Raw genomic sequence first — 20,954 nt, forward strand, 5'->3', positions numbered from 1 at the left:
AAGGAAAAACTTAAGAGAAAAAAAGAGAATTTCTTGAAGGAAAAACTTAAGAGCAAAAAAAAAAAGAGAATTTCTTGAAGGAAAAACTTAAGAGCACACACACACAAAAAAAAAGAGAATTTTTGAAGGAAAAACTTAAGAGCAAAAAAAAAAAGAGAATTTCTTGAAGGAAAAACTTAAGAATACACAGAAAAAAAAGAGAATTTCTTGAAGGAAAAACAAGAGCACACACACACAAAAAAAGAGAATTTCTTGAAGGAAAAATTTAAGAGCACACACAAAAAAAAGAGAATTTCTTGAAGGAAAAACTTAAGAGCACACACAAAAAAAAGAGAATTTCTTGAAGGAAAAACTTAAGAGCAAAAAAAAAAAAGAGAATTTCTTGAAGGAAAAAACTTAAGAGCACACACACAAAAAAAAAAGAATTTCTTTAAGGAAAAACTTAAGAGCAAAAAGAAAATAATAGAGAATTTCTTGAAGGAAAAACTTAAGAACACACACACAAAAAAAATAGAGAATTTCTTGAAGGAAAAACTTAAGAACACACAGGAAAAAAAGAGAATTTCTTGAAGGAAAAGCTTGAGCACACACAAAAAAAAAAGAATTTCTTGAAGGAAAAGCTCAAGAGCACACACAGAAAAAAAAGAGAATTTCTTGAAGGAAAAACTTAAGAGAAAAAAAAAGAATTTCTTGAAGGAAAAACTTAAGAGCACACACAAAAAATAGAGAATTTCTTGAAGGAAAAACTTAAGAGCACACACAAAAAAAAGAGAATTTCTTGAAGGAAAAACGTTTGGGTGGGGGGAAATGTGAACACTGTGATGAAGCCACTGCAGAAAAACCAAATTGTCAAAGCTGCAACTGATTAAGTTGAAAGAAAAGAAGGGAAGTCAATATGTAAAAAAGTGCACGTACAGTTAATCTTTCTGGGGAGGCAAATCCAAAGTTGTTTTTCCCAGGAAAAAAAACCAAACCAACAAAATTAACAGTTGACAAAGCTCTGAAGTTTGGGGGGGGTGGGTCAGGGGGGTGGTTTGTGCAGATTTTTATTGTCATGGGCTTCGTGGGTTTTGCAGCAGCATCTCAGGAAGCAGCAAAACTGAATTTCTTTGCCTCTTGCATCACTCTGGGCATGAACAACTTCCCCTCAAGGATTTCCTTCCTGACCCTTCAAAGCCCAGCCTCGGTCTCTCCATGCCCAATGTTGTCACCTGCTGCCAAGCCTTTAAGAGTCACATCCATCTGCTCTGCAAATTGTATCTCTGTCTTTTGGGTTCCTAATTAACTTTTCTCCTGCTCTGTTTATTTTCCTCCCATCGTGGCAGCACATGATTTTTATTTTTTTTGCCTGTTTAAAACCAGATCTGTGAATGGAGAACTAACAGACATCAGTGTCTTTCAGCAAAGCCTGTAATCTCTTCCTAACTGTACTTCCAAATTTAAAATCAAGGTTTTTTCATGTGGCAAAACCCATGAAGTTGGTGTTGGGACTGAAATCAGGCTGTTCCCAGAAGACAGAGATGATGAAGCCTCATGAGCTTCGGTGGATTTTCTCCTCTAGGGGCTGGAGCTTGTCCAGGGAAGGGAATGGACCTGGAGAACATTCATGGGAGGAGCAACTGAGGGAGCTGCGGGGGTTTGTCTGGAGAAGAGGAGGCTCAGGGGGGACCTCATTGCTCTGCACAACTCCCTGTCAGGAGGACTTGAGAGATGGGCTGATTGCAATGGGATGGAGTTCAACAAGGCCAAGTGCAGGTCCTGCCCTTTGGCCACCCCAACCCCCTGCAGCGCTCCAGGCTGGGCACAGAGTGGCTGGAGAGCAGCCAGGCAGAGGGACCTGGGGGGACTGAGGGACAGGAAGCTCAACAGGAGCCACCAGTGTGCCCAGGTGGCCAAGAAGGCCAAGGGGATCCTGGCCTGGATCCAAACTAGCGTGGCCAGCAGGCCCAGGGCAGTGACCCTTCCCCTGGACTCTGCCTTGGGGAGGCCACACCTTGAGTGTTGTGTTCAGTTCTGGGCCCCTCAGTTGAGGCAAGAGATTGAGGGGCTGGAGCGGGGCCAGAGAAGAGCAACGAGGCTGGAGAAGGGACAGAGAATCCACCATGTCTTGATCCAACCCCACTGTGATCACCAGCCCAGGGCACAGAGTGCCCTGGGCTGGTGATCACAGTAGGGTTGGATCAAGGGTTGATGATCTCAGAGGTCTCTTCCAACCCAACTGAGAAGAGAAGAGCAACAAGGCTGGAGAAGGGACTGGAGCACAAGTGCTGTGGGGAGAGGCTGAGGGAGCTGGGGGTGTTCAGCCTGGAGAAGAGGAGGCTCAGAGGTGACCTCAGCACTGTCTGGAACTGCCTGAAGGGAAGTTCTGGCCAGCTGGGGGTTGGTCTCTTCTCCCAGGCACTCAGCAATAGGACAAGGGGGCACGATGGGCTCAAGCTCTGCCAGGGAAAATTGAAGTTGGAGAGCAGAAAGAAATTCTTTGCAGAGAGAGTGCTCAGGGATTGGAATGGGCTGTCCAGAGAGGGGGTGGATTCCCCATCCCTGGAGGTTTTTCAGCTGAGCTTGGCCGTGGCACTGAGTGCCATGATCTGGTAAAGGGACTGGAGTTGGCCCAAGGGTTGGACTTGATGATCTCGGAGGTCTTTTCCAACCCAATCCATTCTATGGTTCTGTGAGGGGGCAGTGAGGGGGGTCAGGCTCTTCTGCCATGGCCAAGGGAAGGGGGAGAGGAGATGGCCTCAAACTGCACCAGGGCAGGTTCAGATCAGAGATTAGGAAAAAATATTCCTCTGAAAGAGTGGCCAAGCCTTGGAATGAGTGTCCCAGGGAGATGATGGAGTTCCTGTCTCTGGACATCATTCTGTTCTGTGATTCTGAGTGTCCCAGAGTGGTCTGGATTTGGCCCTTGGGGATGTGAATTAGGGGTGGTGTTGGTGGGACTGGATGACCCTGAGGGTCTCTTCCTGCCTTGCTGGAAGATTTCATGGTGGGAAGAGGAGCAGTTCAGTGTTGGAGGCTGGTGGTGGGTGGGTGAGCCTGGTCTGTAACCCACAGGGTTATCCTGGTGAATTTTGGGGGATCTGGGAGGGGACTGCAAAGAGATCTTTGGCTGTTGGGCTTTGGCAGCATCTCAGCTTCTCACTGCTTCAGGGAAAACACTGTGGAGCCTGTTACACTCCTGTTGGGTTGTGTGTCCCTCAAGGTCCCTCCCAACCCAAACCATCCCATGATTTATAATTAACAAAGTCATTTGTGCTCCAGGCTTTGCCTGGGCCCTCCAGTGACCATTTTGATCATCAGGAAAGCAAGTCAATCATTTCAAAGATCCTCTGAAGCCTCAGAGTTTCTTGCATTTTGGTGCCTCCACAGCCCCAGGAGTTACTGATGACCCATTTCATGGCACGTGGAGCAGGAGGGGTGATGGTTCCTCAGCTGATCTTCTGCACAAAGACCTGTCTGAGGGCACTTGGGGGGGGGACATTTCTGCTCACAGCACTTGATTGCAGGTCTTGAAACACCCCTCAGACAGATCAGGACTTCAGAGGGAGTTTGTTAAATATGTTTTATCTGTTAAATAACTTCTGAAAAACGTGGAGTGCAGGAGGTTCAAACCTTTGCTAAAGTGGCCCGAGTGAAGTTCTCACAGTGGGGTTTTTTCTCCTTTTTTTTTTTCCTTTCCTTTTCAAGTCTAGCACTGACTCATTTGGTGGTGTTAAAGTGCACTTTCTACTTGTCCCCAGAGGAAAGTTAGTCTTCTTTTAAGTGAAACTATTTTAAAAGCAGAGCACAAGCCTTAAAACAAGCCAGTGTTCTCTCGAGTTCTCCGAAGGTGTAGATTTATTTACTGTAGTTAAATCATAATTAGTTCTCAGGGGATAGTGTATCTTTTAAACTGCTTTATTGCCACCATATTGCTTTGCTAAATAATCAGAAACTGCTGCTCTTGTGTTTTGTAGCATGAACAAAAATTTGCTGTAAGTAGAAACAAATGTCTCCAATTGCTGGTTGTCACTTGGGCGAAGATACGACCCCAAAAAAATGAGTACTCTGAGAAAATGTGGAGAGAAACAAACCCTGTGTTATCAGAGGGCACCTGAAATGAGCTGTGGCTCCAGAGTGGGATGGATTCAGCCATTTCTCCATTATCATTTGGCACTCCATCCTTTTATTTAATCTTCTGATGGGTTTGGGTCAGGAGTGAATGTTGCTGAAAGCACGTGAATGGTGGGGCAGAATTAACATTAAATATGAGCTGATGTTTAAACCTGAATTTTCCTGACTGTGGCTCAGTGTTGCAGCTGATGAGCTTGTGGTTTGTTTGTTTTCTTCCCCCCGCCCCTAATTGGCAGGTTAATGTTGGAGGTGCCTGAGGAGATGGGTTTAATTGCAGTTGCTGTTCGACAGACACAAGGGAAAGGTGAGTGAGTTCCCTCTGGTAATAAATGTGTATTAAATACATGAAATGGGGCATTTTAATGATCATTTTTGATAATATAATCCACTGAATAATCATCTCTTCTTCTCCTCCTCCTGCTTGAGCTGAGCATTCAAACTCCAAACCTAAACCAGCGGAGACCAAAATAAACATTTGCAGGATGTTTGGTGGCTTTTGCAGAAATGATTTCGTGGTCTCCTCGTTTGTGCCAAAAAACCTCCCTGGGCATGGAAACTGCCATCACTCCATTTAGTGTAATGCAAGTCAGAGTTCCAAACCAGAACTTCCCCTCTGGCTTAACTGCAACAAGTCTGGGGCTTGACTTGCTCTGAAATGGAAGTTTCCTGAGCCTGCAGGACCTGCCTGACCAGCAGAGAAATGTGAGCAAGTCCTGTCTCTTGCTAGAACTTATTGAAAAACCACTTTTATTTAATTAAGAGACCCCAGTTTCTGGCCTGGTGAGGTTTTCTGAGCACAGATCCCATGCAGAGATGGTTCCCTGGCTCCTGTCAGGTTGATTCCCACTGTGGGAATCAGAATATCTTCACAAATGGTTCTTCACTTCAACAAAGCAAGAGTTGGTTACGTGTCTGTGATATCAGAGAGCAGGAAAATCCTGGAATCAAGTCATTTAGGGATTTGAAGAGCAACTTGTGCATTAAACTCATAGAACAGAGTCTTAGAGTGGTCTGAATGGACTTTAGAACAGACTTTAAAGATCATCTTGTCCCACCCCCTGCCATGGGCAGGAACACCTTTCACCAGGTCAGGTTGTTCAGAACTCCATCCAACCTGGCCTTGGACACTTCCAGGGATGGGAACATTAAATAAATTGCTGCTTTTGGAAGTAAAATCTTTGCATTTTAACCCTTTTTCTTTCAAAATGAGCTTGAAAACCCATCACAGGACTTGGGGAAGATTCTTGGGTGGACACTGTTGAATTTAGTGTTGTTTTTGGTAGTTGTCTGCATTCACACAGTGATATTTTTTATAAATATTCTTTTCTTGCCTTCAAGTCACCTTTTTTTTTTCTCTTTCTGTCTGCCCAGGTCGTGGGGGGAATGTTTGGCTCAGTCCTGTGGGCTGTGCTCTCTGCACTTTACATCTCACCATTCCCCTGCATTCCAACCTGGGCCAGAGAATTCCCTTTATTCAGCACCTGGTGTCTCTGGCAGTGGTGGAGTCGGTCAGAACAATCCCAGGATATGAGGTTGGTGCTTCTCCTTCATCTCAGAGCTCCTGTTTCCACTCAGCTCAGGTGTGAACTGTGTCTCCTGAGTGTAGAATAACCGAGTCCTGCTCTGGTTCTTCAGCACTGAAACCAGTGGCAAAACTTCAGCTTGATAACATTTATTTCTATGTTTTAAGAAATCAAATGTGCTTCCTTTTCCTGAGCTGATTAAATGCACTCCACTCATTTCACTCATCATCTTAGGAAACGTAAACCTCAGTCCTCAGCAGGAAAGACAAAGTCCATTTGGTTTGTCCAACACTTGCATTGATTTTGAAGGGCTTGGGGAAGAAGGAGGAAGGGAAAATGAATAAAACTGACAAATCCTTTGCTGCTTTTTTTTTTGTTTGTGCCATTTCAGTGGTCACTTTATCCCCTTTAAAGGATTTTTCCAAGCCTTGTTTAAGGTTGAAAAGTGATTTCTAAAGCAAGAACTGGGGAGTATTGCTCTCAGGAGGGAATCAAGTGTCCTGTCATCAGTATTAAAATGAAGAACCAGTCTTCTTCAGCACCTCATATATCTCCTTTTTAATGTTACCATTTCCTAATATTTGCTAACTGTAAAACTTTGGTATTTTACAGAAGTAGTTCACTCCAGCATATGTTTCCTATATTTCAGAAAATCAATGACTTATACACATTTACACATGAACTTTATTATGGTGGCACCCAGTAGCTTTGCTGCAGTTTAGGGTCTGTCAGCCTTGCCATTAAACCCTTCTAACTTCAGTGCTTCATAAAACCAAAATGCTTCAGGCTAAAATTTGCAATATAAAATATTTGCTTAGAGTGAAGGCTTGAAAACAGGAGGGGCAAGAGGTGGTTTTTTTAGAAACTGTGAGGCTGACTGGGGGGAAGGAGCTAATTTATGGATGGAGGTGGTTTTGCTTCTGTGTGTCTGCCCTGGGGCACTGTGGCATTTGGAATTTTATTCCACTCAAGAGGAGGGAGGTGACTGAAAAACTAAATGTTGGTGTAAAAATAGTGTGTGTCATAGAATGGATTGGGTTGGAAAAGACCTCCGAGATCATCAAGTCCAACCCTTGGTCCCTTTACCAGATCATGGCACTCAGTGCCACGGCCAAGCTCAGTTGAAAAACCTCCAGGGATGAGAAATCCACCCCCTCTCTGGGCAGCCCATTCCAATCCCTGAGCACTCTCTCTGCAAAGAATTTCTTTCTGATCTCCAACTTCAATTTCCCCTGGCAGAGCTTGAGCCCATCATGCCCCCTTGTCCTATTGCTGAGTGCCTGGGAGAAGAGACCAACCCCCACCTGGCCAGAACTTCCCTTCAGGCAGTTCTAGACAGTGCTGAGGTCACCTCTGAGCCTCCTCTTCTCCAGGCTGAACACCCCCAGCTCCCTCAGCCTCTCCCCACAGCACTTGTGCTCCAGTCCCTTCTCCAGCCTCGTTGCTCTTCTCTGGCCCCGCTCCAGCCCCTCAATCTCTTGCCTCAACTGAGGGGCCCAGAACTGAACACAACACTCAAGGTGTGGCCTCCCCAAGGCAGAGTCCAGGGCAAGGGTCACTGCCCTGGGCCTGCTGGCCACGCTAGTTTGGATCCAGGCCAGGATCCCCTTGGCCTTCTTGGCCACCTGGGCACACTGGTGGCTCCTGTTGAGCTTCCTGTCCCTCAGTCCCCCCAGGTCCCTCTGCCTGGCTGCTCTCCAGCCACTCTGTGCCCAGCCTGGAGCTCTGCAGGGGGTTGGGGTGGCCAAAGGGCAGGACCTGCACTTGGCCTTGTTGAACTCCATCCCATTGCAATCAGCCCCATCTCTCCAGCCTCTCCAGATCCTCTGTCAGATCTGTGTCAGTAATGCATGTGCTGTCCCAAACTGTGTGAGATGCTCAATGTGATTGGACATCACCCCAAGGCAATGAGCGAAACCAGAGTTGGGGACAGGACTCAGATTAAAGCAGGGAAATTCCAAAATGATGTATCAGAATCTCAGTGGTTCTATTTCCTCATTAGGATTGGGCAGGGCAGGGATTTTCTTCATGCCCATGTTGTGCTGGCTGATCTACAGTCATGGAATCACGGAATGGTTTGGGTTGGAAAGAATCTTAAAGCCCATCCAGAGGACTAATCACAGGATCACAGAATGAATCTGAGACTGTTTTGGATTGGATTCTTAAAGCCCACCCAGTGCCACCCCTGCCATGACAGGGACACCTCCCACCAGCCCAGGCTGCTCCAAGCCCTGTCCAACCTGGCCTGGGACACTCCCAGGGATGGGGCAGCCACAGCTGCTCTGCCCAACCTGTGCCAGGGCCTGCCCACCCTCCCAGACAGCAATTCCTGCCCAATATCCCATCCAGCCAGTCTGAAGCCATTCCCCTTGTCCTGTCTCTCCAGCCCTTGCAAATGGTCTCTCTCCATCTTTCCTGTGGCTCCTTCAGCTCCTGGAAGGCCACACTGAGGTCCCCCCAAAGCTTCTCTTCTCCAGGCTTGCCAATCCCAGCTGTGCCAGCCTTTCCTCCCAGCAAAGCTGCTCCATCCTCTGCCCATCCTGGGGCCTTCTCTGGCCTCTCCAGCAGCTCCATGTCCTTCCTGTACTGTCCCCAAAGGCATCATTGTCTCCTCCAGGTTTCCCATCCCTCTCTGGGGGTGCATCAGATTCTCAATAACATCTTAACACACTTTAATTTCCTTCACTCTGAAGTCCATCTGAGCATTTCCATTCCAAACCCTGAGTTCCCCCTGGCCCATTCTCTCATCTACCATCATTTGTAGGATTATTGAGTCTACCAAAGAAGCAGCACCAAGGCCTTGGTTGTGTGTCCTCTCAAGGCTGTGTGGAGCTTTGAGAGTCCATTCTCTGCACAGTCTCTGCTGTGTCATCCACACCCCGAGAACACCCTGTCGACTTGATGGTCCTTCTGCTTGTTGCCACTTCAGCTGCAGAGCTGCTGTCTGGGTCTTACAGGTGTTGTGTGTTCTCCTCAAGGAAGGTCTCCTGGACAGCCACTCAGAAGGTCTTTTATCACTGATAACACCACTTAACTCTGTCACACTTCACACATCTCAAGAGCCTCCTGTAAACATTTCCCCAGTGCCAAGAGTTGAGTCGTTTTCCGTAAGGAATCCGAGTGGGTGATACTTTCCTTTTCACTGCTTTGATAGCAAAATCAGGTAGTGTTTCCTGTCAGTGAACGTGTGAGGGACTCCTCTCTGGCCTTTAAATCTGCCAGGAAGGCAGACACGGCCCCAGGTGCAGTTTTCACACATCCCATAAAGGGATTTTGGAGCCTACAATAGGAGGGAAGGCGACTCTTGCAGTGCTGGAGCACCTCCCATAACGTGCCCCTGGAGATCCAGACCTGGGCAGAGTTTCCAGCTCCAGGAAGCACATTTGCTTTCTTGCTGTGTTCAAGTAGCCAGTGCAAAGTTCAGCTCAGAGCTGTGGCTCCAACAAACCCTCCTCTGTGGGGCTGGAACGGTGTCACACGGCACGGTTTGTGTTCCCAGCTGGAGCAGGGATGGATTTAGGACATTGCTGCAGTTATTGCTGGAGTTGTGAGCTGGAATTTCTTCTGTCTGCTCGACTTCCTTTCTGAAATTTGGGATGTCATTGTCTCCTTGGTGTCTGGAGGGATCCTCAGGCAGAGTGATGCTCTTTGAGCCTCTCCTGGTTGGTTGTCAGGAGGCCTCAGTTTGCTTCTTTCTTGAAGAAACCTTTCCAATCTTTAATTAATCTTTATTAATTCCATAAAACCTCACCATTTTCACACTGACAACCTCTAATGTCCATAAACCCCCTTTTGGTCACTCTAAGCCTTCATTATCTGTATATTTTTTTAAAATTCTTTCAGTAAATGGTTGTCTTTGACAGCTGCCACCCTCCTTTGCTGGCCATGTCACCCTCTTACTGTGATGTTTGCAGCCAAATTTGTGGAGCATTTAAATAGATTGTCCTTGTGAAGAGCATCTCCCAGCATCACATTTGGTGTGGCAAAGAGGCAGAGGAGGTTCTGCCCCTTTGCCCCTCAGGTGAGCCCCACCTGCAGAGCTGCTCCAGCCCTGGGGGCAGCACAGGAAGGACCTGGAGCTGCTGAGGAGGCCAGAGGAGGCCCCAGGATGGGCAGAGGATGGAGCAGCTCTGCTGGGAGGAAAGGCTGGGACAGTTGGGATTGGCCAGCCTGGAGAAGAGAAGCTTTGGGGGGACCTCAGTGTGGCCTTCCAGGAGCTGAAGGAGCCACAGGAAAGATGGAGAGAGACCATTTCCAAGGGCTGGAGGGACAGGAAAGGGGGGAATGGCTTCAAAGTGCCAGAGGGCAGGGCTGGATGGGATATTGGGAAGGAATTGCTGTCTGGGAGGGTGGGCAGGCCCTGGCACAGGTTGGGCAGAGCAGCTGTGGCTGCCCCATCCCTGGGAGTGTCCCAGGCCAGGTTGGACAGGGCTTGGAGCAGCCTGGGCTGGTGGGAGGTGTCCCTGCCATGGCAGGGGATGGGATAAGATGATATTTAATGTCCCTTTCAACCCAAACCATCTATGATTCCACACAAACTGTGGAGTGAGGAACGAGCCACGTCCTTACGACGAGTCTTGAAGAAACAAAACGTCTCTAAATGTGGTTTTTGTCTCTTTAGGACATTGAGCTGCGACTGAAGTGGCCAAATGACATTTACTACAGTGACCTTATGAAGCTTGGTGGAGTTCTGGTAAACTCAACACTTATTGAAACAACATTTCATATCCTGATTGGTAAGTGTCTCTTTTCAAGCTTTTCTCTGCTGCTTTTTGTTCTGGGCAAGTTTGTTATTGGTGTCTGTTTGAGTTCCGAGGGTAACGACGAGACCAAATAGTGACAGCAGCAATTAGGAAATAAAGCACAGCATTAAATCAAAACAAAGCACTAAAAGTCAGTGTTTTCATTCTTCTTAATAGTTCCATATGCTTGACAAGGAAAACAGAAATGGATGGTTTGGTCTGATGTAGTAGAGTTCAAAGAAAGAGCATTACACGAGGCAGGGAAACTGCCCTTGATTTATTGCAAAATTAGCAGAATATACTAAACCATATCCTTTTTTTTTTCCTATTTCCTTTTTTTCATAACATGACAGCTGTATAAAGAACATGCCTTTTTAAATCAGAAGAAAAAGAGCTACAGCCACAGAGTAATGTTTTCATTTTTTCATTCTGGGGATGTTTTTATCCTCTCAAGTCTGATAACCATCCTGCTCTTTGATAAGGAGGTTTTTTTGCCCTCCCCAGAAGCATCTCAGACCTCTCAGACGTGCTCTGGGTCCTGGTTCCAAAAAAGAATTGTCTCTGCTGTGGCTAAAAACTTGGAGGAAAATTCCTTAGCAAGTCTAAAAGGTTGAAGAAGATGATAACATTTGGTTTGTGTTTGAAAGGAGCATAAATAAAGTGTCTTGGAAGGAGAGTGGGTCATGATATCGACTCTGTCAAAGTGCTGCAGTTCTAGAGGTGCAAACAAGCAAAAGAGAGGGAGTGATCATCACCTCCCTCTGGGAAACATGCCCAGGATTTACATTTTCTGTTCAATTATAGCCTCATTTTGTAAATGAACAGAATGGAAGTTACACCAAGGCACTTCAGGAGTCTCTCTGTGTCCCACCAACCATTTATTGCTCCTTGTTTTTCTACAGCCTGTCCTGCTCAACAGCAGAAATGGATCCAAAAAATATCAGGTCTCTTAAGCACATTTTTGGTTTGGACCTTTTATTTCTTGCCTTAAGCACCCAAACATTCAAATGGAAACTTTCTGGATCTGTTCCCTCTGCTCGTCTTGGGGGTGATGGGTCTGAGGTACAGCAAAGATGGATATTTTCTTCAGCTTACTTGCACCTGGAAGCTTCTAGAATTAAAACTTCCTTGCTCTATATGAATCCCAGGAGCTTTCCCATCATCTCAGTGATGTGTGTCACTGAGAGTAGCTGGGGGTGCTCCTGAGTTCTTGCATTAGTTGGAGCGTGAGATCCAACTTACCCAGCAGGAAAGGTCAGTCAGATGCACCATCCCTTTCCTACAGCCATGCAGGTCCCTCACCTGGGCAGAATCCCAGAATCCCTGAGGCTGGAAAAGCCCTGCCAGCCCATGGAGCCCACCCTGTACCCAATGAGGCTGGTCCAGGCAGTGCCCAGAGCCCTGGTGTGTCCATCAGCACATCTGAGGTGGTCCAGGCAGTGCATGGAGCTGATGGCTCAAGCCCTGGTAGGTCCATCAGCCACATCTGAGATGATCCAGGCAGTGGCCAGAGCTGATGGCTTGAGCCCTGGTGTGTCCATCAGCCACATCTGAGATGATCCAGGCAGTGGCCAGAGCTCATGGCTCAAGCACTGGTGTGTCCATCAACCACATCTGAGACTGGTCCAGGCAGTGCCCAGAGCCCTGGTGGGTCCATCAACCACATCTGAGACTGGTCCAGGCAGTGCCCAGAGCTGATGGCTCAAGCCCTGGTGGGTCCATCAGCCACACCTGGGATGATCCAGGCAGTGCCCAGAGCTGATGTCTCGAGACCTGGTGGGTCCATCAGTCACATCAGCACCCTCTGCGCCGTGCCCAGGGGTTGTTTTTCCCTCTTCTCATGTGGACACCACAGGGATGCCCTGGTTGTCCTGAGGCACCTCATGTTTCTGGCTGTCTTTGTGCCACCATGTTTACTCCCAGGGAGCTCAGGATGTCTCCTGTGGCTCAGATTTTGACTTGCTCAGCTGTGGTTGAAGCTGATGGACCCCCAAGCCCTGTGGTGCCCCCTCCCAGTGCCAGTCCCAGCTCAGTGGCCACAGTGACCCGCTCCACCCATGCTGTGTTTCTGTAGGAACAGCTGAGTTGGGATCTCCTGCCAGGGCACAAGGTGTTTGCCAGTTCCTTTTCCTTTCTCTCATTCCAATAATCACAGAATCACAGAATGAATTGGGTTGGAAAAGACCTCCGAGATCATCAAGTCCAACCCTTGGTCCAACTCCAGTCCCTTTACCAGATCATGGCACTCAGTTCCACGGCCAAGCTCAGCTGAAAAACCTCCAGGGATGGGGAATCCACCCCCTCTCTGGGCAGCCCATTCCAATCCCTGAGCACTCTCTCTGCAAAGAATTTCTTTCTGCTCTCCAACTTCAGTTTCCCCTGGCAGAGCTTGAGCCCATCGTGCCCCCTTGTCCTATTGCTGAGTGCCTGGGAGAAGAGACCAACCCCCAGCTGGCCAGAACTTCCCTTCAGGCAGTTCCAGACAGTGCTGAGGTCACCTCTGAGCCTCCTCTTCTCCAGGCTGAACACCCCCAGCTCCCTCAGCCTCTCCCCACAGCACTTGTGCTCCAGTCCCTTCTCCAGCCTCGTTGCTCTTCTCAGTTGGGTTGGAAGAGACCTCTGAGATCATCAACCCTTGATCCAACCCCACTGTGATCACCAGCCCAGGGCACAGAGTGCCCTGGGCTGGTGATCACAGTGGGGTTGGATCAAGACATGGTGGATTCTCTGTCCCTTCTCCAGCCTCGTTGCTCTTCTCTGGCCCCACTCCAGCCCCTCAATCTCTTTCCTGACCTGAGGAGCCCAGAACTGAACACAACACTCAAGGTGTGGCCTCCCCAAGGCAGAGTCCAGGGGAAGGGTCACTGCCCTGGGCCTGCTGGCCACGCTAGTTTGGATCCAGGCCAGGATCCCCTTGGCCTTCTTGGCCACCTGGGCACACTGGTGGCTCCTGTTGAGCTTCCTGTCCCTCAGTCCCCCCAGGTCCCTCTGCCTGGCTGCTCTCCAGCCACTCTGTGCCCAGCCTGGAGCGCTGCAGGGGGTTGGGGTGGCCAAAGGGCAGGACCTGCACTTGGCCTTGTTGAACTTCATCCCATTTCAGCTCCTCCCCACAGGTTCACAGTGCTGGGCCTGGGATCACTGTGCCCTCTTTGTGTGTATTGGTAAAGTGAGAAACTTCTTTTCACAAAAAAAACTCATCATTAATACAAATTACTTCCATATATGAAGAGTCTCATTAATAGCAAATTTAACAAAACAAAAACCAAAACATCTTCACCTTCCTGCAGATGGAGGTGTATCATATCCAAACCTGACTGACAGACAGTGGGTTTTTTCCTCAATGTATGAGAAGAGGAAAAAAAAATAAATGATTAGGAGAAAAAAAATAAACAAGTAATACAATATATTTCTTGCCATGCCTCGAGGCTTGTTCCAGCAGGCAGCAGGAAAGGCCCCAAGAGCCACATTTCAACAAGAAAGGCTCTTTGCCAACATTATTCCAGCTGGAGAAATCTCAGAGAGGCACTTGAGGCTTCTAAAGGATATGCTGTGGGAAGATGGATTAAGCAAACTGGAGTCTTACAAAGTTAAAGTGAAATCTTCTGGGCTTTCCAGAGCAAGCCAAACAAGGCTTATCAGCTGAGGGAAAGGGCTTGGGGTTCAGAACATGCAGAGGAAATCTCTGAGTTACATTTTAGAGTGAAAGATGAAGCTCCACCTTGGAGTGTGTGAGCAGTGGGTCACTCTGAGGGAGTTGATGACAGAACAATTTGTCACTTGGATGTTCTGGTAGCCAAGGTGGGAGTTGCCACCTCTCTGATGGGGTGGTGTGTCCCTGAAAGTCCAAACTGGGTTTGCTTCTGTGGGTCTGAGCATTTTAAAGGCAGGGAAAGAGTAAAGTCTGAGCTGAGAATTGTAATTACAAGAGGAAGAAGATTGAAGGGGGCACGATGGGCTCAAGCTCTGCCAGGGGAAATTGAAGCTGGAGAGCAGAAAGAAATTCTTTGCAGAGAGAGTGCTCAGGGATTGGAATGGGCTGTCCAGAGAGGAGGTGGATTCCCCATCCCTGGAGGTTTTTCAGCTGAGCTTGGCCGTGGCACTGAGTGCCATGATCTGGTAAAGGGACTGGAGTTGGACCAAGGGTTGGACTTGATGATCTTGGAGGTCTTTTCCAACCTAATCCATTCTATGGTTCTATGAAAGGTGTGAGAGACTGAGGACAAACAGCTCCTGGAAACACCCCCAGAGCTGATTGTCTTGAGCAGCTGAATGAAGTCTGGTGGCAATAAAAAGTTTGTTCTTTTGAGCTCGTCCTTCTTTGTCTCCTCCAGGCTTTGGGTTCAACGTGAGTAACAGCAACCCCACCATTTGCATCAATGACCTCATCTCCAGGTTCAACAAGGAAGAGGGGACCACCCTGGAGCCCCTGAGGGCTGATTGTCTCATTGCCAGGACTGTCACGGCGCTGGAGAAGCTCATCGAGGTGTTCCAGGAGAAGGGCCCCAATGGAGTCCTGCCCCGTTACTACAAGTACTGGGTGCACAGGTGGGAATGATGTTCTTCTCAAACCTCCTTTGAAGGAAGTTGGTAGAGGAACTCCTGGGGATTTGGTCTTTTTCTACTAAATTAATTAAAATATACCCCCAAGTAGAGAGTATTAGAGGGAGAATAAAAGTATTAAAGGGAGAATAAATGTATTAAACTCTAAAATCAGTGGACTAGCACGAGTTAAAGGATGCTCCAAGGTATTTTATTTGTGTCATCTCCAAACAAAGGGAGCTGGAAATTATTTGGTTTGAGATTGATGAAACTGCTGCACTTTTATAAAAAAAGAAAATAGACTGTTTGGATTAACTCCAACTCCGTTCATTCCACAAAAGGAAATTAAAGCAGATGGAAAATGCTGCTGAAAATCATTCTCTGTAAAGAACCAGTGAAGTGGGGAATAAAAATAATCTCTTAGGGGGTAAAGCCTTCCCTGGGAGGGTGGGCAGGCCCTGGCACAGGCTGGGCAGAGCAGCTGTGGCTGCCCCATCCCTGGGAGTGTCCCAGGCCAGGTTGGACAGGGCTTGGAGCAGCCTGGGCTGGTGGGAGGTGTCCCTGCCCATGGCAGAGGGTGGCACTGGGTGATGCTGCTGGAGAGGCCAGAGGAGGCCCTAGGATGGGCAGAGGATGGAGCAGCTCTGCTGGGAGGAAAGGCTGGCACAGCTGGCATTGGCCAGCCTGGAGAAGAGAAGCTTTGGGGGGACCTCAGTGTGGCCTTGCAGGAGCTGAAGGAGCCACAGGAAAGATGGAGAGAGACCATTTCCAAGGGCTGGAGGGACAGGACAAGGGGAATGGCTTCAAAGTGCCAGAGGGCAGGGCTAGATGGGACATTGGAGAGGAATTGCTGGCTGTGAGGGTGGGCAGGCCCTGGCACAGGTTGGGCAGAGCAGCTGTGGCTGCCCCATCCCTGGGAGTGTCCCAGGCCAGGTTGGACAGGGCTTGGAGCAGCCTGGGCTGCCCATGGCAGGGGATGGAACGAGATGATCTTTAAGATCCCAACCCAAACCATTCTGAGCTTCATTCTGTGCCCCTCTGCTTAGTCCTGTGAGGTATTTCAATTGTGCAGTGCCCATAGTTAACACCCCTGACAGTCTGGCTCTCCCTGTCCCCAGTGGGAAGCAGGTCCGGCTGCGCCACGAGGACGGTCCTGCCGCCTGGATCGTGGGCATCGACGACTGTGGGTACCTGCAGGTGCACCAGGAGGGCAGAGGGGTGGAGTCTGTGCACCCAGATGGCAACTCTTTCGACATGCTGAGGAACCTCATCGTGCCCAAGCACTGACTGCCCTCAGAGCTCACAACTCTGCAGTGTTTGGCACCATCAGTGGACTCGCTCCGAGGTGGGAAGGCTCTTGGGCAGCTCCATTTGCTTCCTTCTGATTCTCTGCTCCCTTTGGATAACTTCAACTTTAAAAACAAGTGGTGATCTCAGAGCTGAAGCCTTTATTCTTTTGCCTATTAACTTTAAAGCACACCAATGTTGCCCTTCTTTGTAAGCATCTCTTCTTTATAACTCTTTGCAAGGAGCAGGACTGTCTCTTCATGTCCACCCTGCACTGGAGAAGCTGCAGTGCCTCAATATTTCCTTTTTGTGGCTCTATGTTTTTATTGTACTTCAGCAAAAATGCAGGACCATGTTTACTTCTTTTTTTAATTCTGTTTTTTGGTTTGCTTTTTTTAACTTCATTCTGATTTCTGTGTTGTCTGCTCTAAAAACATCTGGAACATCATCTATTTCTGAATTGCTGGGATTACCACTGTGCTTAAACCTCAGGTCCAGGTGGAGACTGTTGCTGGTTTGGTTCTTCTCCATGTATAACAATTTCCCAACCTGTGCTTTGGGCTCAGGTTTGCAGCTCCAGTGGCTGCCTTGAGTTCTTTGGAGGGTATTCCATCAGCACTGTGGAACTGTGGTTGGTTCCCAAATTAGTTGCACTCTGCTCTTCTTAGTCTGTTGAATCTCATAAAATCATCTGACATGTCCTTTCAATCAGGATTTAGCCCCTCTAAGAAAAGGTCACTGGAGAAGTGTTGAAATCCAAGTTGTTGGAGAATCCCATGTCAGGATAGGGAAGCTCTGATTGCTTTAATAGCACTTATATTGTGATCTCAATGAAGCTGAGTGATTAAATAAAAGAAAATGCTCAATTCTTCAATTCCCTGCTGCAACCAACTACTCCAGTGCAAAAGAGACCCCACACTTTTCACCTGTGCCCAAATTCCCTTCCACACTTCCCATTGTCACCCCCTTTCCCAAAGCTGGGGCTCTGGTTTTGCTGCTGATCACTAAAAGCAGGAGCTGACCTGGCAATAGTTGATTTGGGGGCCTCCTGCCCAGTTCCAGGTGGGCAGTAACACCTTGGGCATGGCTGGCAGCCATCCTGGAGTATCCCCGTGCCACTTTGGGGCACTTTTGTGTTTAAAGGAAAACTGGCAGGAGAAATGAACCCCACACAAAACAAATTATAAATCAGAGTTACAATTTAATAACAATATTACAATAAATGCAATGGCACAAAGAGAAATTGGGTTTAACCCCCAACCCCAGCAGTGTAACCCACCCCCTGGGGCACAAACACAGGGGGGTTTGGTGGCCCCTGTGCTGAGCCCCACGTGGTTCCCCCGAGGCCAAAGGGAAAGGAAGGGACAGACCTGTTGGTGCAGATGATGGCACAGTCTGGGGGAGAGTGGTGGGCTCCTCCTGTCCAGGGTCTGCTCCTCCTCTGGATCCCATGAGTGGTCCCTGAGTCCCCAAACCCCCAAGATTCTCTCCCCTCTGACTGACCCTGAGATGAACTCAGTTGGTTAGAACTTGTTTGTAACAATCCCAAGGTCATGGGTTCAATCCCCTGTGTGGGCCATTGACTGAAGAGTTGGACTCGATGATCCTTGTGGGTCCTTCCAACTCAGAATGGACTGGGATTCTGTGTGATTTCTCTGGATCAGGTGGGAGCCCCCAGTGCCTCCCCCAGGGCAGGGAGTTCCACACTGGGGGATCTGACTCTGGCACTCAGGGGGGATTTTGGAATGGTTGCTGGCCCCTGAGCAGAGCTGAGCCCTCAGGTGGGTGTGGAGGTGCCAAGGAGTCCCTGCAGGGCAGTTCTCCCAGCTCCTCTGCCAGGCTTCTTTCCCAGCCAGCTCCCAGCCTGAGGGCTCAGCTGTGCCCTGGGCAGCTGCTGCCAATGGGCCATTGGGAACAGTTGGTGGGCAATGAATGGAGGGTGGAGAATGCCCAGCTTTGGTCACACCCACACAGGGATAAACTGGTCCCACCTGCTCAACTGGGACACCCTTCCTGTGCCACAGCAGGTTTTTCTCCTGGCCATTCCCCCCAGACTTGGCCAGCACAGCTCTGCCAACAATGCTGTGCCAAAGCAGCTTGTGTGAGGTGTGATGTTTCCTCCAGCTTCATTTCCTGCAGCAGCTCTGGCTGCTCCATCCCCTCGGCCCTGCTGGAGGTGGAGCAGCCAAATAAATGGCTTTCCACGGAGGAAATGAGTGTCTGCTCACCACAACTGGGGCTTGGGGCTTCAAGTTCTCCAAAAAACCAAGCTGAACCTGTTAGGAGATCCTCTCAGTTGTAAAGCCAAGAAGTCTTAAAACAAGGCAAGTGCTCTGTGATGGTAATTTGGACCAGTCCTCACAAATGAGGCTTTAAGTGGTTTGGCAGCAAGTGTTAGAAATTAAGTTGTCCCTGTTACATTCAGGGGTTTATTCTCCATCTCAGAGCAGATTTGTCTGTTTGCCAGATTGTCCAGAGCCTGCTGGGTTTGTTCTTCCCCATGATCCAGACCCTGTGGGGCTGCACACCAGTATGGCATGGAACTGGCCACTGGAGTCCAGCTGTTAATTGGCATAATTAAAATGATACCTATGAACATTAATAGAAATGATACTCACAAAGCTCAGGCTTTCCTGCTTTGAGCTGAGAATTTTCTGCCAACTCCCTTTGTTTCAGAATTAGACATTGCTGCATGTTGTGATCAGCTGAAACTTGAGTCTGACTTACTAAAGTTTAAATAAAAAAGAAGAACCCATAGATATGTACACATAAAAAAGGTGTGTGCAAACTCACACCTTGAGCATCTTCACTTCTTTTCTGCCTTTTCCTTCAAGCAGCTTGTGGGCAACATCAGCTGGGGAAAGCAGAGCAAAGGGGCTGGATTTCCAACCACAAAACTTGTCCTTAATCCAGTGTTTTGTAGCTCAAACACCATCTCTGCTTTGGCACTGCAGGAGGTGCCTGGAGGAAGCCCCTGGGATTTTGCTCCTATTCCAGGGATACTGAGAAGTGCCTGTGGAGATTTAAACAACCAGGTCATGCTGGAATGGCTTCCTTCAGACATGTTCTCCCTTCAGCAGGGACAAAGAATGATGGGGGAAAGGATAAAAGGATAAAACATGGTCCTGTGTGAAGGGAAGAGGGGACTTGCAAACCTCCAGGGGCTGAGCAGAAGTGCCATGATCTGGTAAAGGGACTGGAGTTGGACCAAGGGTTGGACTTGATGATCTTGGAGGTCTTTTCCAACCCAAGCCATTCTAAGAGGGAGGTTTAAGAGCAAAATTGTTGTTGTTCCTTTGGGATTTTTTTTCTTGGCTGGTTCTCTTCTCACCTGGAGTTTGAAGGTTGTTCCTGATGGAAAGGAGCTTGGGTGTTGAACTTCCTTCCCACAAGCAAGTCCTGCCCAGGTGTGGATGTGTCAGAGCACTGGGAGGTGCTCTGGGAAGATCATTTTGCCTTTTTTAGTGGCCTGTTGTGGTGTCTCAAACTTCCCTGTGGTCCTCAGGAGACATCCTGGAGCTGGATGGGGAACCAAAGACAGGGAGAAGCTGAGCAAGGTCCTGTGAGGAGCAGCAGCTCTTTGGAGCCTGTGCCAGGACAGGAGTCTGAGTCCTCCCACCCCCAGAAAACCACAATATTTCTGTCAGAAAATCCTTGTTTTTCCTTCTCCCAGACAAATGTGGTGCAGAGTGTCCCTGGACATGGGGATGGAGACACTCAGACAGCTCCAGAGCCAGGAGCAATGCCCTGAAAAGCTTTCCCTCAGCTGTCTGGATGAATAAAACACCTCTTCCCTTCAGAGCCTGATGTCATATCTCCAGCTATTCTCTTGATGAAGTGCTTTCAAAAAAAAAAAAAAAAAACAATCAAAAAACCCCCACATTTATTTTATCACGTATTTCTGTGACTTCATTTTTTTTTTTTAATTTTTTTTTTTCCTCCCTTCCTGGCCTCTTTTTAGGACCTTCCTCATGGTGAAAACATTTGTGGAGGTTGTTTATTTGAGAGGAAAACTTGTGCTTGGCACGTGGGGGTGTGTGTGTGTGAAAAGGGAGCAGGTTGTGCCCAGTCAGCAACAAAAGCTGGTTCCAAAGAGTTGAAAAAGTAATAACGGGCTTCCCATTTAAGAGCTCAAACAGCCCATCTTGCTTCTAGTAAAAGGTTTATAAGACTTCAGAGCTTATTTTTTTTTTTTGCTCAAAATATATAAAAAAAAAAAAATCAAGGGCTATTACCTGGAAATAATATTAAAGCTTTTAATTCTTTATGCTGCTGTTTCATTGTGCAAAAATTCGTTTCTCTGCTTTTTTTTTTTTTTTTTTTAATCCCCATTTCAGCTGCATCAGCAGTTTGAAAAAAAAAATCCCTCCCTGCAAACCCTTTGGATGATACAAAGATATAAATAAAAAAAAATCCCTGTCTTTGTGCTGCAAAAGGGCTGATTTCTGGGGGTAAGTGGTTTGATCAAAGCAATTTGCACGTGGAAGTGGCAGGACACAAAAATATGTTAAATTTGGGCTGGGGGAGGACCAGAGGTCAAAAAAAAAAAAAAAGATGGAGAAAAGAGAATTACAGGGAAAAATTATAAAGGGATGTTGTGGCTGAGGGATTATTTGCAGTCCCCCCCAAGTGTCCTCCTTTGAAACACAATAAATTTAACAAAAAATTTGTATTTTCTAGCACATTAATTGTCAGATTTAACCCCCATTACAATCGAAATAAATTTTCAAATATTCACCATTTTTTGTGA

The 20,954-nt window shown here is 47.9% G+C and overlaps 2 protein-coding genes across 3 annotated transcripts in view; both read left to right on the top strand.

The window, feature by feature from the left end:
- The window catches only part of HLCS (holocarboxylase synthetase), a 110,241-nt gene extending 89,297 nt beyond the window's left edge, over nt 1-20,944 (top strand). For both annotated transcript variants that reach the window (XM_071567002.1, XM_071567013.1), the window contains 5 exons: nt 4,350-4,417; nt 5,485-5,645; nt 10,258-10,372; nt 14,710-14,923; nt 16,036-20,944. In XM_071567002.1, coding sequence (XP_071423103.1) covers nt 4,350-4,417; nt 5,485-5,645; nt 10,258-10,372; nt 14,710-14,923; nt 16,036-16,204 — 727 coding nt within the window. In that variant the 3' untranslated portion in view covers nt 16,205-20,944. The remainder of the gene's footprint in view (nt 1-4,349; nt 4,418-5,484; nt 5,646-10,257; nt 10,373-14,709; nt 14,924-16,035) is intronic.
- VPS26C (VPS26 endosomal protein sorting factor C) overlaps nt 1-20,954 on the top strand; it is a 541,728-nt gene that overhangs the window by 223,417 nt on the left and 297,357 nt on the right. The gene's annotated exons all lie outside the window — the stretch shown is intronic.

The sequence above is a fragment of the Pithys albifrons genome, chromosome 1 (genome assembly GCF_047495875.1).
Source record: "Pithys albifrons albifrons isolate INPA30051 chromosome 1, PitAlb_v1, whole genome shotgun sequence".
NCBI lineage: Eukaryota > Metazoa > Chordata > Aves > Passeriformes > Thamnophilidae > Pithys > Pithys albifrons.